This window comes from Parasteatoda tepidariorum, chromosome 7 (assembly GCF_982258835.1).
Source record: "Parasteatoda tepidariorum strain Cologne lab strain chromosome 7, Ptep-v5.0, whole genome shotgun sequence".
NCBI lineage: Eukaryota > Metazoa > Arthropoda > Arachnida > Araneae > Theridiidae > Parasteatoda > Parasteatoda tepidariorum.
Window position 1 is genome coordinate 108321261 of NC_141761.1, and position 18773 is coordinate 108340033.

The 18773-nt window shown below is 27.1% G+C and overlaps 1 protein-coding gene across 4 annotated transcripts; it reads right to left on the reverse strand.

Moving 5' to 3' along the window:
* Window positions 1–18756, reverse strand: LOC107449705 (uncharacterized). Of its 4 annotated transcripts, none has more exons than XM_016065317.4 (6): window positions 18634–18756; window positions 15236–15311; window positions 13304–13367; window positions 10640–11294; window positions 7638–7847; window positions 1–4144 (listed from the first exon to the last, which is right to left on the reverse strand). In XM_016065317.4, exons 3-6 carry the CDS (start codon window positions 13330–13332, stop codon window positions 3209–3211), a joined length of 1830 nt encoding a protein of 609 aa, XP_015920803.1. In that variant the 5' UTR covers window positions 13333–13367; window positions 15236–15311; window positions 18634–18756; the 3' UTR covers window positions 1–3208. The 4 variants fall into 4 exon arrangements, with proteins under 4 accessions (XP_015920803.1, XP_042895715.1, XP_015920802.1 ...); XM_043039781.3 differs by having other exon boundaries at window positions 15223–15311; XM_016065316.4 differs by having other exon boundaries at window positions 18358–18676.
* Between the last annotated feature and the right edge of the window lie 17 nt (window positions 18757–18773).

An 18773-nucleotide genomic window follows, 5' to 3' on the forward strand; every position in this document is an offset into this window, starting at 1 on the left:
TCAGTTTTTCATAATTTTATTCTTCATACAACAGCAAGGTAAACAAATATTTTTTTTTTTTTTGGTACTGCAAAATTAACAATTATAGACACTAAAATTTCTATTCAATTTCTTAGTCTCACATGGGTAATAAAAACATTACTGTCCTTTGTGTAATAATTTTGCATTTTCTAAAATGGATATTTCATATTTTAAAAATAAATAAGAATTTAAATTTTGATATTTCAAGTTAGCTAAGTACACAAATTTAGATATTTCATTACATTACTTAGTAAGCTTCCTTTCTTCCTTCAATTATTTGAACTTATATAAAATAATCAGACTAAACTAATTAGAATATATTTCAGAGTCAGTAACTACATTTTTCTTTACATGGTAGTTATTTCATCCTTTAGTAAAAATATGCTACTTTTATTAGTAGGAAAGTATTATTCATTTAAAATAATCAACCAATCATCACATTTACACATGTGAAATAAGCAAAATATATATATATATACATTCATAATGAAAATTATTGAATTATTCGTTTAAACAGAGAACTATATAACATTCCCCTTGGAAAGAAAAAAAATTCATAAAATCTGTTAATAGGATTTATATAAAATGGGTTTCATAAGTTTATTTAAGCATTATAATCAATTTGTTTAACTAATTATAACAAATAATGTCACCATATTAATTCATAAATAACGTCACCATATTATAATTCAAACTGTAATGAAAATTTTATTATTCTATATAATTTAAACATATTTAGTATAAAGCTATTTATTGCTATACATGTCAGACCATTATACTAATATTGTATAAACAAAACCGGTACATTGGGATTATCCCGCTGACCATTTTCGCCAAAAGGTAGCTTCTGCACCAATAATCACAAATTTTATCTTATTTACTGTGCAATCCATGACTATGCGAGTTAGTTTTTTTTAATCGTATTTAAACGAATTAGTTTTTTTATCATATTTAAACTAATTAATGTGGCGGCGACTGCACAACGATAATGAGACTTGTTTCTTTGTTTTGCAATAAAATTATTTATAATAGTATATATGGTTAAATTCAAGAATAATTCAATGTGTAATTATAAATATAAAAAAAATTTTTTTTTTTTACTTTGCTTTGATTCTTTTTTTATTACGTATTTTTTTTATTACACTTACATTTTTTTTGTTACTATTATTTTATATTTGATAAATTAAATGTGCTTAGAATGTTTAATTTGGAAATTGCTATTCATTTTAATGGCCCTAAATGATTTGCGCATTTTCACAAGCATTGACAGATCGACGGAATAATCCTAAAGTACCACAAAACCAATTTTACTATAATTGATTAATATAAAACAATATTTTGCTGTTTTATATGTTTGGCGCATTTCCAAATTTTTATAACTGACCTGTTAAAGAAAAGAAAATAAATAACAGAATAGTAATACATAAACAAATTCATATATGCATTTCATAATAAAACAAATGGCATTTACAAATTAAAAAAGGAAATGGCTAGAAATATTTTTACAATATCTTGAATGATACAAAATATCAATTTAGTCCTTCCCTTTTTAATAGCAAATATAACTCCAGTCTTCTCAAGGAATCAACCAACACAGAAAAGATATAATTCATATTTAAATAAGTTTATCTTTTTACACAAAGGGGCAATTCAAACATAACATATTTATGTTTTGAAGAAAATTTGACTCCTTCCTCCATTTTACCTCGCATGAAAAAATAAATTTGTTAACTCTCAACCCGTAAGCTAATGCAATATTTTATTTTACAAAATTTCTAATGAACACCACAAATAGTTGACAAAAAAAAAGAATAATCATAAAAAATTGTCGGTGTTAATTATTATAATGGGCAAATTCAACAAAATATCGCCAAATTCAAATTAGAATTTTAGAAATTATTTTTTCCCTTGGCTTGATTTTTAATATTTATGGAACAAATAAATTTATTTTAATATGTAACATTTCGTAGGGGAAATTTCTGATATATTTAATTATTATAAGTTGACTTCTTAATTAAAGGCATGTGATTTCTGGAAAAAGAAATTATCTGAATTCTTTTCCTCAATTTGCAGGGTTTTTTTTTTTTTTTTTTAGCACATAGCTAAAAAGATGGATTGGAAAAAATCCAGTAGATTTTACAAAACGAAACAAATTTTGCAAGAAAAATTTTTTTCACTGAATTCTTCTTTAGCAAATTATTATTTGCTTATCAATTATTTTGGCTTCATTTTCATTATTTTACTACATGTAATTTCCTTTCTACCCTAATATATAATAATATTTTATGCAGAAAAATACTAAGTCAACTTAAATTGAATTTGCCAAGTTTTAACAAACTCTATTTGTGAAATTCAAAAAATTACTTTTTTACTTTATTTTCTTTCTTTTACTACCAAATAATACTTAATACAGTTAAATACAATTTAGAAATATTTCAATGCAGTAAAATATTTTTTATATAACTTTTTATCATGGCCTCTGATCGATATCTCCTTTTTTTATTTATTGGTTAAATTGTCTGTAGCGTGCTCTAATAAGAGGAGTGGATCAAGCAAGGAGTGACTTTACAAAAGAGCATAACATAATGTAACACTTAATGAATATAACAAGTTATTCATATTACAGGGTTGCTACTCTAATTTGGAAGAAGAAAAAAATTCCCTGCGTTATCCCTGTATTATACACAATATATCAATAACACACAATCACTGAGCTCTTGTGCAAGCTATATTGGGCTAACTATATTAGTTTTAATTGAGGGGAAAACTTAGGGGAAAAAAAGGATCAGCTGAAGATACTTAAATAATGCTTTAAGTAAATGAAATAATTTAGTATAGCTGAAATATCATCCTTAAATATCTCATACATTGCGCTATGAGTGGTAACCATTTTTTAAAAGACAAAATTCCCTGCATTTTCCCAATTTGTGAGGAAAAACTCAAAATTCCCTGTTATTTTGAGTGATTTTTAAAACTCCCTGTATTTTCCAGGTTTTTCCCGGAGGAGTTGCAACCCTGTATAAGAAAAATGATGTGAAACATTTTTCCTCCAAAAGTAAAACTATTTTCAAATGTACAAGTTTTTGTTACTCTCTATAATTTTGAGATCTTATATACATCCACAAGGTCCTCGGTTGTTTGAATGGCCCCTTTAAAAAAAAAATTACTTTGAATTCAAGAAATAATCTTAAGCTTTCCAACTGGATGATGAATGAGGTATTGATGGAGATTGGACTCTATCTGATCTGTATTGTCTGCGAAGATCGCTCGGAACCGATGATTTCCCCCTGCTATGATGATTTGGACTTGGCGACATAAACGGTGATAGCATACTAGGATGTAAAGGCACACCAGTAGCAAATAAGTGCTGCGCTTGAATTTGGAGAAGCTGTTGATATTGAGGACTAAGTTTAGTCATTTGTGCTAAGGCGGCGGCATGATTCAAACTTGGCGCCACTTTTGGAATGTATGGTACAGGTGCTCCATGCTTTGGAAGAGAATGAACAGACATAGAGCTGTTCTGATGAGCGGGTGACGGTGAAGGCAGGTGTGTGCGCGAAGACTCCCGTGGCGTGGGAGAGTGTGATTTTGATGGCATTGTGGTCAGTTTATCTATTTCTTTTTCTTGGTGGAGCGCTTTTAAAAAGGCAGCCTTAAGACTGTTTGTGTGTTGAGCTTTCAAGGATTTACGAATGTTGGAATTGATGCACGCCTCGCAGAAAACATCGTAACTCTTGACGCCGTTCTTGTCGACTTCCTTCCACTTCCAGGCGCACGTGAAATCTGTGGAACATTGCGCGCACGTAAGTGGATTGGCGACAGAACTTTTTTTGGTTTTGGTTAAAAAGTCAACTACAAAATCGAGGCCTAACAAACAGAGGAATTCGATACTGTTTGCATTTGGAAAGAAATTTAGTTTTAAGGGTGGTGGTTTGGGTAAAGGTATTTGAAGGAGTGTCTTTTCTAACTGTTTTCTCAGGGCTAGTTTAGCTGCGGCCTGTCTGTGAGATAACGACTCTCCTTTATCTTCCTTCGATACGGGTGCAGGAGTACTTTTATTTGAGTTGGAAACGGTTGCTGGTTGTGAATGATTAGTTGGAGCCGGAGAACCAACAGGAGGCACCTAAAATATATATATTATTAGGGTGTGGCCATTATAAACTCAAAAATGCACACTTATGAAAACCTCTGAAATGCAGCAAATTTTTTCAAGCAAAAAATATAGCTAAATAACTTTTAAGGAAAAGGCAGTATATGCACAACTTGTGCATCCATAGCTGCCAACAGTTATGAGAAAAAATATTATAAGATGAATTAATCCAATACATAATATTTTATATAATATAATTTATTAATTATATTTTATATAATATAAATACACTACCATTATATTTTTAGTATTTAAAATAAATTTATAATTGTAAAATAAATAAATAATTAATCATACTAAATCAGTGTGCATAGCCAAATCTTTCAACAAAAAATAAGACCTTTTAAATACTTTTTAAGCACTACATACATTAGAATACAAAATAATTTTCAAAGACTTTACTTGATCATGATAAACTAACTAGAATTCTTTCTCTTGATTATATTAGCCACCATAAAAAGATCGAGAGATTTTTCAATTCGATTTCAGAGGGTGGAAAATGAAGCCTGAAATGGAGAATATCTTGCAAAATCCAGTAGAGTTGCACATGAAAGTCCAAGAATCTCACCGAACTCAGTTCAGTAGACGCACATGCAGACTCCCATATATTTCACCTAAGATGTAAAATGATTGGCGCTTTCATATGCCACAAACCGACGGTACACCAAAATGGATTGTGTTTGAATGAATTGTGAAAACGTTAAATAGAACAATATAAAAACCAAGCTTTTGAATAATATGTGGCAAAAATTGTTATGGTAAAGAAAAAAATCTCATTTTCGAAAAGGGAAAATAAAGCACTTATTAAAAACATCCAATAAAAAAAAGCATCATTAAGGGCTTTTAAAAACGAAAATCGAAAATAAGCACCTTTAAGCACTTTTTAAAAACGCTATGCACCATGTAAATAGAATTATTAAATTTTACTCAAAACAAAATTTTGGCACTTATACTAATTGATGTTGTGGAATTAAACATGACTTAGTAAGTTAAAATAATTCATAGCAAATTAAAGTTATCAAATCGAATGACATCAAACAATAGCTGTGCAGTTATAACATTTATTTTTCTTGAATGGGATTTAATTCATCAAAAATGTTCAGAGTTTTCGTAAAATCTACTGGATTTTTCCTATCCGTGCAAACATAAAAATCCAGTAGATTTTACGAAATAATATAAATTTTATGATAACTGTTGCAAAATGTACTAAATATTTTACACATAGGGAATTCTAGGGATTAAATCAAAATAAAAAAAATTTCGATATAAAAATTTAGACATCAAAATAAAAAAAATTTCGATATTTTCCAGTCATGATAGGCATTAAATATGCTTGAAATAATGTGAACTATGTTTACTCATAATTTTAAATTGTAATAGGCATTTAATGCATAAGAAATAATTAAGATTGTTTAACTTATAAAGGGAGTTCTGAATAAAAATAAACTGAATATTTTAGAACGAAAAAAACCGGGAGAATTTTTATTAAATCAGTAGAGCAGGAGAAACTGGAAAAATCCAGTAGTCTAATGGAAAATCCAGTAGAGTTGACAACTATTGAGTGGGCGTTATATAAAAACTCAAAAATCCACACTTCTAAAAATCTCTGAAATGCAGCAAATTTTTTGTTCAACTCACGACAAGGAAAAAAATATAGCCAAATAACTTTTGAGGAAAAGGCAGGAAGAGGAAACTTTCGCACTCATAGCTGCCAACACTGATAGGAAAAACCCAGTCGATTTTACGAAAACTTCGAACATTTTTCACAAATAAAATCCCATCCAAGAAATATCAATGTCATCACTACACAGCTATTGTTTGATGTCATTCGATTTGATAACTTAAATTTGCTATGAATTATTTTAAATTGCTATGTCAAGTTTCATCATGCAACATCAATTAGTGTAAGTGCAAAAATTTTGTTTTGAATAAAATTCAATAATTCTATTCAGCATGAATAATTATTTATTTAACAATTAAAAATTTATTTTACTAATTTTTAAAAATGCATTTTATTTTTATTTTAAATACAAAAAAAATTTAATGGAATTAATTGTAGTGAATAAATTTATTTTATAATATTCTCTCTCATAGCTGCCAACGTAAAAATCCAGTAGATTTTACTAAATAACATAAATTCCGTAATTGTTGCAAGATATACTAAATATTTTACACATAGGGAATTTTAGAGATTTTTATAGTCATCAAAATAGGAAAACTGCCATATTTTCCAGTTATGATTTCACATTATGATGACAGTTATGATTTCACGTTTGTATTAAACCAGGATATAAAAAAATTCAGTAGATTTTACGAAATATAATTTCCATGTTAATTGTTACAAAATATACTAAATATTTTAAACATAGGGAATATTAGGTATTTTTATAGTCATCAAAATAGAAAAACTAAAATATTTTCCAGTTATACTAATATGGTATTGAAATATCAAAATTTCAAAAACCATAAAAAAATTCTCAAAGTAAATGCAAAAAAAATAATAATAATAAATCTTTCGAAAAACCCTTTAGGTTTGCAAGACCAAAATTTTTTCAAATATTTATTGACCTGTAACTTCCAAATCGCTAAGCAGTCCAAATTTTAGAGGTTACAATGTAAAATGTTTCAGAGGAACAATTAAAAGACTTTTTAAAAAGCTTCTCTGAAACTTTTTTAAGAAGTCTGACAATGACAATTTAAGAAGTCTTAGGACTGGGCAATGTAATAAATTTTATATAGTGATATATTGTCTGTTAGGCATTGCGATATTACAACATTTCATGATATAATATATGTCTGAATAATGTATCATTTGAATCAAAACCACAAAATTAGAAATCAATCTTAATAAAATAAATCTGAAATAAAAGAAAAAAATTAACTTAAAAAATAATGCTTGTAATTAACAAACCAAAAATAATAATAAAATTCTAACAAACTACTATACTTAAATGCATTGAAAAGATTTTTTTAATTAAAAAATGCATAAAAAAAACAAAAGTAATTGTATACATAACAAAGTTTCAATATATATATATATTTTTTTTTAAATAAAAAAACTCTGCTTTCAAAAGAATGCTAAACCTATTTTTATTTCAGTGGCCACTCAAATCAGGTTTTAAATTTCCCTGGTTTTTTTTCAGGTTTTCCAGGTTAAAATCTTGGTTAGATTGCTTTTGCTTTGCAAAGTTTTGGATAGGTACTTAACCTTGAGAAAAATATCTTTCACTATTTTTAAAATTTGCATGCCATAGTTAAGTAAAATTCTACACAAGATTCAAATTTAACTTTTCTGAATTTATATTTTTAATACCTTTTATTAATAGAAAACAATTTATTTGAAGAAAAAAAGTTATTTGAATTAAACCGAATTAAAAAAAATATGACAGAGGAATTTTGAATAAGTTTTTTTGGGGACTAACAATTAACAACAGACTTATTACAAAAAGTTAACAAAAATACTCACAGCAGTAATTGTTATTTGGGCGGAGAGGTTCTTTAACAAAGGATATTGTTGTAAGTGAGAGGCATTGATTTTTTCAGCAGAATTAGATGACACTGAAGAAGCAACACTATCATTTAGTTCTGCCTTAACTGTGTGTTTAACAGATGAAGATACAGATGATGCTTTTGGAACAGCTTTGTTAAAATGTGAAGTTGACTCAAACTTCATTTCCTGATAAAGGGAAAAATAATAGTAAGATATTTTTGAAGGCAAACAAAAAAAATATAAAATATAACAAAATTTAAGGCAAACTTTAAAAACACTTAGCTTTAAAGTAAAAAGCATTAAATTTTATTTTTAACTTTAAAAAAAAGCAATAATTATTATTAGTTTGAATAACATAACAATTTAAATAACATACATATCATAGACAGAGCAATAATCAGGAAACCATACATCCTTTCCATAATCAACCATAAATCAGCTATTTAAACAGAAAGTTTATTCCCTAAATTTATTTTTTTTTTTTACCTTTTTTTACCATACTTAAAAAGAATTTGTTTTTTCATAAAAAATATTTTTACGAATATGGAAATATATGAGTATAATCTTGTAAATCCATTATTCATTCTTTAGTTATTAGGCAAAATATCTCACTGACCCTAAATAAACAGTTTAATTAGAAACATTCCAGGAGTTCCTTTGTCTTCTGGATTGCGTTCAAAATTACAAGGCTATGGAGTTTAACATTAGTAGTCGTAAACCCATAAATTGGATCGATTGTTATAAAATGAAATGAGGAAATACTATTTTTAATTTTTATATGCTTGTTCTCTTGGGTTGTATTATTTTTAACCTGTGTAAATCCCCTCTGCCATTAGAAATATTAAAAAAATACAAACAAAAAAATTTAAACCACCAGCAAAACTAATTATTCTGGAAACATTGAAATCTTAAGGCAACCTTATTTTGTTTCTAAATATTTTTAGATTCCTATATGAATGCGGTCACCAAAAAGCATTCCATACTACTACTATAAACATTATAAAATTGCTCATGCTTTTCATGAATGCAAATTAGTGGCAAGCAACTTTAGAATTGAAATTTTATACCCAATATTTAATGCAACAAATTATCAGTTTGAGTTGAGAAAAATGATTGAGACAAAAAAGAATACATTCAAACAATATCAGAAATAAAAACTAACCCTACTGAAATTTGCTTTAAAATTTCATTATTAATGAAATTCTTAAAAACAATCCGATTCTTACCATAAGCCAATCTTAAAATTTAATATTCTGTAAAAATGCATACATAGATTTAGTATATTTCATAATCTTCTCAATCCAGAAATGCTTCAAAAACATTATTTAAAAAAATTAATTAGCGGATGATCCCTCAGTTCACTTCATCTCCATGTGATTAATAAATAGTAAATTTATTAAAAAATTTTAATTTGCTTTAAACAGGGGTGATTGTGAGCCCAAGTCAAAATTCCTGAAAATTTCTTGAGTTAAAAACAAAAACAAAAAAAAAGGTTTAAATTGAAAAATTTAAACAAGGTTTTTTCTTCCTATTTCTCAATATTTCTTAGTTTACCTAAAATATATTTAAAATTTTACACATACCTATACCATTTACACATACCTATAATGACCTGGAGAAGTAATTAAAATTTACAAATATGTTTTTCTTTCTGGAGTTTATGATTATAACAACTATTAACTGATAAAAAATGAATATTAATCATGAATATATAAGCTTATAAAGTATCTCTCTGCAGAGTATGTGCTACATTTTAGATTTTCAAATTCATGACTTTCCATTACTAATTCCAAGAAATTTTCATGGCTTAACGAAGTTACTATTTTCTCCGACAAAAACACAGCAATTAATTTAAAAAAGCATTATAACATTTCACTGAAATGATAAGTATAACTAAAACTGTTATACTCTGCATCTTCATATTTATAGATTTTAAATTTAAAAAACAGAGTAAAGAAAGAGTTGAGGCAATAAAATAGCTGAAAAAAATACAAAGGCAATTAAATTGTTTTTCTTTTTATCTGCAGAATTACATTTTAAAGATACTTTTCTTGTTCATCGGAAAGGAAAGAAATACTCCTAATTTTTCTGTTCTCATTTCGGAATAAAAAAATTTCGTCAATGACTGGCTTGCTTCAGCTAAAATTTTAAATTGATAAAATAAAAAAATAAAAATTCTGAAATCACAGAAGTTTAAAGGATAATTCACTTTCGATATGATGCCTTTTCTTTCATTTTTAAAAAGAACACCATAATTTTTAAAGAACGTGATAAAAACATTTTATATTTTAATAAAACATGACTGCGAGTGGGGATTTTGTTACACATTCAGACATTTGAACAATTGGAGGGAGTGGTAAAATCCATTTTGAAAATTAGATTTTTTGCCAACTTAAATCCATGACTTTCCATGATTTTTTTTTTTAAAAAATAGTAAATCATGACATTTCATGGCAAATTTTGTCCAATACCGAAATTCATGATTTTTCATGATTTTCCAGGTGCGTGGATACCCTGTCTCTGGCTCTCCCTTACAAACAAATAAAATAAACTGTGTTTTTAAGTTCCACCTTTGAAAATTTGATTTCCGGAAACTTCCGTGATTAATGATTTTTTTTTTAAACGTCTGGACCTTCGATCTCCGGAAACTTCCGGATCACTGTTAGTGAAAAATCCAGAAATCTGGATTTTTTCCGGAGCACAATCAGCCCTGTTTAAATAAGCTCTACAAGAAAAGTAATGTAGTAGATAAGATTATTTAATCGCTTTTGCACAATTAGTGAATGGTCCTTGAATTCAACCCAAATTTTTTCAATTCTATAATCATTAAAGTTAGGCTGTAAATCAGGAGGAAAAAAAACTAACAGGAATCCTGTGGATCCCCGGAAAAGTGGCACGTCTGTTAAAAGAAATTCATCACACCAGAAAAAATGCATTTAATTTGAAACAATAGACAACAGATATTAAAAAATAAATACCTTCTTTGATGATAAAAACTTATTATTGGAAATAAGCTGTTTACTAGGAAGCGGCTGTATCTGTACTCCAGATTTCAATGTGACAGTAGATGAAGATTTGGAAGAGGAAGAAGGTTGTCCTGTAGTCGGCAAGGGGCTACTATTAGATTCTCGTCTGAGGTCCTTAGACTTCTGACTGTCTTGAAGTTTTTTAAGCAAAACAAGTTTCATTTCCTCATCACACAGCATCTGCTTCAGATGCTGGATGTTTTCCTCATATTGCTCAAGCTCTTCTTTTGATTTCACTACAATCACTGGAGAAGGGATTGGTCCACAGTCTGAATCACTATCAGAGTCACTATCATCTCCACCTTGTTCCTCGTCAGAAATTATTACAACATCGGGTGATGTCCCGCCATATGATTCTGTGAATCGTGCAGCACGATGGGGTAGTAGACGTTTAGCGGCATTAGGATCCGAAAGATCCTCGGATTTGGGTTTTTTGGCTTGAGAAGTCTCAAACCCATTGAAACCAATAACTTGTATCTCGTCAGACGGAGCATCCAGCAGCTGTTTTCGTTTTGGAGTATAACTGGGAGAGTGTTTAAGAGGGGTAGCGCTCTTGGCTATGTTGGGAAGACTACTGGATGTTTTTCTGGGACGTCCTCTACTCCGTCTGCAACAAAGTATAAAAAAAAATTTAACAAAAATTTTTTAAAAATTAGAAAATAGAATTTAAAACATTCAATAAAAGAAATGCATATCCCTTATTCTTCTTTTCTTCTTTCACTTGCAAACAAATTTAAATTAAAACTCATTGAGTCATTTTAGCATAAGCTTTGTTACTTTATTTACTCTTTATAATTGAAAGGTGATACTAGATGATGGTGATAGAGGTGATACTACTTTTATGGTGATATTAGAGATTAGTAAACATTTATTGCTTACATTTAACAAAAGTCTAATTGATAAATAAGTTACTTACAATATTGTCTCTTAATTTTACACATTTTAAATATATTTAAAAAATAATTATTTGAAATAAAATACAAATGTTATTAAGAACGTTATTTAATTTAGTTTCCAATATGGTGTTCCGCGTTTTCAAACATACTGTTTTTAGAATTCAAATTAAACATTGTCAGGTAATTTGTGAGACCCCAAGCCATCCATTTTTTAATCTGACCAAACAGACAATGGGTGACCAGCAGCAATCTGACCAGTACTTGCATATTCCTTTAACTTATGCACTTTCAAGCATAGAAGGCTCAACTTCAACAAGGAAAACAGATAAATTACAAATTAACTAATTGTTTGGTAGATTTACACCCTTCAGGTCATCTATATTCAAGCTCTATGGCAAGATTGCCCATGAGCAATGGCGCACCTCCAATGGTCAGAGACAAGCTAAAGAGCTAAATTGTGACTGCCCTAGTGTGCGTCAAAAAGAGCTTCTTAAGGTTAAAAAGAAAATCATTGGCTTTCTCACAGGTTATTGCAGCCTCAGGAGACATCCTATACAATATGGGTATTGAATCTGATTCTCTTAGTTGAAGTTGTCATCTTGAGGAGGTGACTTCATGACATATACTTTGTGATTGTGAGGTCTATTCTGCTCAAAGATTTGACCATTTAGAGCTTATTTTTACAAAAAGAGCAAAGAGGGTGCATCAAAAGGCAGGCAGGGTGGGCCGTTCTTCTATAAATGCTGAGGGAGAACAATGATAGTATAATTTGTTTACTTTAAGCAAATAAATTTGTGCCATTCTTTTGTTCAAAACTAAAAAATTGTAGCAGTTTCATGTTAACAATGCTAAGCAGCTTAAAAATTAATAAAAGCTATAGCAGCTATAAGAATCTTAAATTTTAATTTTTAATAAGGGTTCAAGTATATTTAAAGTAAGAAAAAACTGCTGTATCAAAAATATTCTATATTTCAAATCAAGACTGAAATTTACACTGACCAGCCCTTTACTGATGATCAAATACTTAAGGCTAGCATGTAAGTTTCATCTTTTAAAATGTTAAGTAATAAAATCAAGTAATCATGTTTAAGTTTTTTGTGCTGCATCTTTTAATATTTTAAATATTGTTCATATCTAAACTAATCATGTTTAAATTATTGTGCCTTAATAAATAAAATATGGAACAAAAATGCTCAATCACCTAGGAAGCCATTGCTTTTTGAAACATTAAAATCTCAAGAGTGCATAATTTGATTTAATGTTGAAATCTCGAGTGTGCATTATTTTGATTTAATATTAATATGACTGCAATAAATGTCTTTCGATTTTTAAGTTTCTACAATCTTTTCACAGTTTTGATCATCAAAACGTTTTTTGTGCAGCATCTTTTAACACTTTAACATATCAGTTCATATCTTCCACGAATGTAAAATAATGAAAAACAAAAATTGTAGTCAGGCTTGTATATTTACAACCGAAATTCCATACCCTGCTTTAAATAGCTTCATAGACATAACGACACACTTTTTTTGGGCCAAAAAAGCCCCTGTTTAAAAACCAACTTAGCAATCCATAATTCCAACAATGAACAGCTATATTACTTCATTTTTAAAAATCAAACCAGGGCTGCTATTTCAAGAGCTGTTTTACCCCATAACTACTCTAATGGCTGAAAGTGCTTATTATTTAACATGCCAGTAACCAATAATTAAAATTTTACCTTGCTTTAGGGATTATTTCAGAATTCATCTTTCAAAAGAAACAGGCCTCCTTCAAATAAGATGCTAAAAATATAAAAGAAAAATTTAATTTAATAGCATTATAAGCTTCTATGACAGTGTTATTTTATATTCTTCCTTTTTATGAGCATTATTTTTTAACTGCAACTAGATAAATGTAAACAATAAAGATATTTGTATTAATGATAATTGGTATAAAAGATAAGAGATTTTCAATTTATTGAGAAAAATTGATACAAGTGCTTGTAAGCAAGATTTTTGGAAAAATAGATAAAAAATTGTGATATAAAAATTAAAAGAATGTGTATGAAAGACAATTAAGAATAATGTTTTGTGTTGTGAATTTCAACAGTTTAATTGAAGCTTCATTGAATGAAAAGTATCAAATCTACTATTAAAAGTATCTATCATTAACACAACATAATTCAAAGCAAGTTTTTTTTCAAAATCTGAAACAAGAGAATTTATAAATCATATCACTAATAGATATACGATCGGAAAATATAACATTTAAAAAAGGTTTTAATCACATTGAAATAATGGAATGTTAGTAACATTAAGTTTTAATTAAACAGACAACCAAAATCCTTAAGATTTTCAGGTTAAAATTAAAAGCTTTACTTACTTTTAATAGCAATAACAATGTTTTAAAATTTCAAAATGTTAAGATACACATACATATATACAGAGTGATTCATGAAATATACAGTTTCCATGGAGTATAAAACAAGAACATTATAAGATATTATATGTTACCTGTATTAGAATTATATATGTTATTTCAATTTTATTAAAATAGTCAGTAATCCACTTCTATCCAAATAGGTGTGTTAAGGTATTAAGAACAAACTATCATGGAATTCAATTCAATTTCAATTTTTTTGCGTATTTTGCCATTACCATATCTCGAGAAATTTTCAAGCAAATTGAAATTTTTTTACACATAATCATAAAATTTGTCTGTCAAAAAATAACTGCATGGATAAAATAACTTTTAGTAATTAAATATTTTTTATTTAATGATAGTGGGAAAAAATTTAGAATTGTGAGGTATACAATTTTAAATGGCAAAATACAAAATTTGTGTAAAATTGGTCGAAAAGTTCATGAGAAATCGAATTTTAAAAATATGCCTTTTTTTTTATTATCAAACTTACGTTACACAAAACTATTGACATAAATATGAAAGACGTTGAAAGCAAAACACTCCATTGTAATTTCAGTCTAATTGAGAAAACTTATAGCTAAACAGAAATTAATAAGTGAATGATCACCAAATAATCCATATTGAAAAATCTTATGCCAATCTTTACCATGTCACTGAAAAAAATTAATTTTTCAAAATTTTAGTTTGTTTCCATGCATTTTGAAAAATGCACGATAGAACATTTTTGACAATATAGATATTTTACAGCATTCTCAGAAATATCACATAAATCGAAGAATGATTAAAAAGGTCGGATAAAAAGAAGAAGAAAATGACAAAAAACAGAAGAATCCAGGACCTAAAGAAAAATCTCATGTATGTTTTCACCCAGCAGAGACTGATCCAGGATTTGTATTTTAAAATCCATTTTTATGTACATAAAAACATAATATTCAATAATATTATGTAAATAAAATTCATTTATTTGAAATTAATTCTTTGTGATCATTTAGAGTTCGACACCATTTTTCTAATTTTCATTTATTTCAATTTTTTCTACCATCCTGAGTTTGTAATAAGTATCTTTTAGAAAAATACTCACAGTGTTTAGAAAATTATAAAGCAGTAAACAGGAAGAAAAGCAAAATAAAAAAAATGCAAAATATTAACTATATCAAAACAATATACTAAAATAATAATTTTTACAAAAATTACTTAGATAACAATAACAAAATTTAAGACAAAATTAACAACTCTACAAAGTTACCACAAGGATTTTTCAACTTTGTGCTTCAATTTCCTGATATTTCTCCTTCAAAGATATGCATTATTTTTCTTTCAACCTATATTTGAAAAAATAATAAATAAGTAAATATTAACAAATGAAAAATAAAACTATCGAACAAAATGCAATAAAAGGTTCAAACATAAAAGCGCTAAAATCTAATTTATCAATCAAAATCTAATCTTATCTTTTGTAGGATGTATCAGAATTAATTTGATGCAAGAATTTCTCATGTTATAGAGTAAAAATAAATAAATTGATAGATAAAAATAAAACCCCTTTACAATTCACATTTTAAAAAGGATTATTACAAGTATCTCATATCAAAATTATATAAATGCAAAATAAAATCAATAATTATTATTATTGTATATTATTTTAGTTAACACTGATAATTAACAAATTTAAAAAAAAAAAAAAAACAATGATATAGATAATCAGTCAATGCTTTTAAAGAGAGTAAACAATTGGAGAGAAAATAAAATCTTGTTAAAGTTATTAAAATAATTATAGTTAATCATTCTTTATACAAGCATTATACAAATTATGATAATGAACAAAATGTAAGATCTATTACTGTTTTTAATTAAGATTTTCTTTTTCTGATGATATTCATACAATATAGAACTAAAAGAATTATAATTCTATAATCCTTAATTGATTTGATGCACATTGGAAATAAGAATAATAAATTAATTTTGTCCTGACTGCTACAAGTAAATTAAAAATTTAAATATAAATCAAACAATAATCAAATTAAGTTTTAATTTCTGAATCAAACATTCAATGTGTGCTCTCGCTAATTTAGGCCAAATATAATATATATACAGCACCATAAAGACAAAAAGGATTTTTTTAAAAAAGATAGAAAAACGAAGAAAATTAAGTTAGTTACGTTTTATTTACAGCGCATAAGCTGCAAGTATATAAAACTCATAAAATTAATTGAAGATATAGAGAAAACATGGAAAATAATGTAATAAAGATTAATGAAAAAAGAAGAAAATAATCAAAACAAAATATTTTTAAAAATAATTATTTTTTTAAATTTTTATTTAATAAAAATTTAAAAAGACAGAAAAAAATATAATCTCATCATCAGCTCACACGATTATATCTGCAAATATAAGAGCCTTTTAATACAGCCAAAGCAAAATATATCATAACAAAGATATATAGCTAAAGAGATTATATCTTTTCCTTCTTTTGTTCTCCCGCTTTTTTTAAAAAAAATTTTAAATAAATTTTTTTAAATATTTATATATATATATATATATATATATATATATATATATATATATATATATATATATATATATATATATATATGACAAATTTTAAGAAATAAAGTGATATTTATAAAATATCCAATTTTTTTATATCCTGCCTGTAACTTAGCATGTAATAAAATATTTAGCAATTTATCTTTTATTTGTATTTAAAAATCAATTATACAAAATACTGGATAATCACCTATTCATATGTTCACTAAAAATTTTAAACCTTTATAATTAGGTATTTAATTGATTGATATATTTTAGTATAAGTAAAGCAGAAACTTTTATAATACTTTTACAGATAGTATTGAAAATATTACAGATTACAAGGATTTTTACTTCAGAAAATTTTCTTAGTAATTACACTTATAGTGTTGCACTATCCTCTCAAACAAAATGTTTTAGTTGAATTAAATCAGAGATGCACAACCTATGGCTCATAGACCAAAAACTTTCAATATAAAAATTTCTTAAAAAAACACTTTTCCTCAACCTTTAAACAAAAATATTAAGGTATTAGTAAGTTTCATTTTTTTCGCTGTTCACCCGGCTCTTTTATTTACCTACTCATGGTTTTAGTTCTTCAAGTTTTATTTAAATCCATAAGTTTAGTGCCCAACATTATGTATTAAATATTTAATTTTTAAGAACATTCAGAGCTTTTATCTCATCAAATCATTCAGTAATACTAAGTAAGCAGAATAGTGACCTTAGGTAAAAAGTCTTTTTAATTTTTTTTTTATTAGATATTTATATACTAAATGCAGTAAGAACAAGAATTAATATTTCAAAACAAATATGGAAATTTCAATTGACTCTATAAAGCCAATCTCAAGTAGTTAGGCCAAAAGCTTACGAATTAACCCACTCAAAAGCAGAAAGCCTGAAAGGGACTCCCTCTTTTATCAAATATTTATTTCTTAGAACACTTAGAAAATTTTTAAATTACTGTTTACCAATAATTACAATTTTAAAATACATATGCGTTTCAATGACACACTTGATTTGCCATAATTTATTTAAAAAAGTGTTAGGGATCTGGGGTAAATATTGAGACTAGGGGTCTATCTATTTTTTTCCAATTAATAACTTACTTTTCGGATACATAGACCCACAAATGGGTACTCACACAAGGGGTAAGAATTTAAGATCAAATAACAATAAATAATGAATGATAAAATTTAAGATTAAAAATAACAATAATGCTAAGTAGGCTCAATAGTCATTTAAAGGGCTTGTTGTGGCCATGAGTCTATTATTCAAAATAAACAAAACTGAACGAAACATTAAAGCAAAATTTATTTACATTTTTATGTCAAAAAAATAAATCGATTTCATAATATTGATAAATGTACCAAAATATCGAACACAAACAAGGCATGGTAAAGGTTGCTCACAACACCTTAATTAAATTCTCAGCAATTAATTAACAAATTTAATGAACACACCTATATCAATTAACAAAAAACATTACTATGTAAAATTTTTTTCACAAATTTTAAGTAATTTTTTTAATGCAATTGGAAAGTTCGTATCCGAAAACAAAATTTTAGCCCCCATCCCCCTCCCCCAGCCTAGCCCTATAAATTTTTAAGTTTAAGATTTGTTGTATAAAAAATCTCCAAAATGCCTAAAAATCTTCAATACAACGTTAAAAAGATATTATAATTAAGGGGTCATAAAATAAAATAAAAAATTAAAAGCAATAAAAGTTCACAACTAAGGAAATTACGATACAACGATTGTACAGTAGAAAATTCAGTCAATAAATTTCATATACATAAAAGAGGTACTTCTACCAGTGATTTTCACTCTGTTTTAACTTACAGTATTATAACAATTATTAATTTTTATTTTCGACGAACACTTTCAGTACACAGCAGTACCAACTCAAATTAAGCCGGAGATACGCGATCAACTTATAGATACATATATAATGACTATGACTAAAAAGTGTCACAACAAAATCTTTAATATAAAGCACTAATACATGTTTAATAAACTTAGTAGTCCCGTTAATCGAATAAACTCATCTTGTAAACTTTCATATATATTACCGACATAATTTAAATACATATAAAAAAAATAATGAACTTCACTCACACAAGGGCCTGAATTATGATAAAAATGAAAAGCAACGAAATGGACTAACTATGTGATTGGTGATTTGGAGAATAAGCAAAATATAGCTCCGCCCATAAAAAAAAGTGATCCCGCTTTCATATTTATTTCTACGACTTATT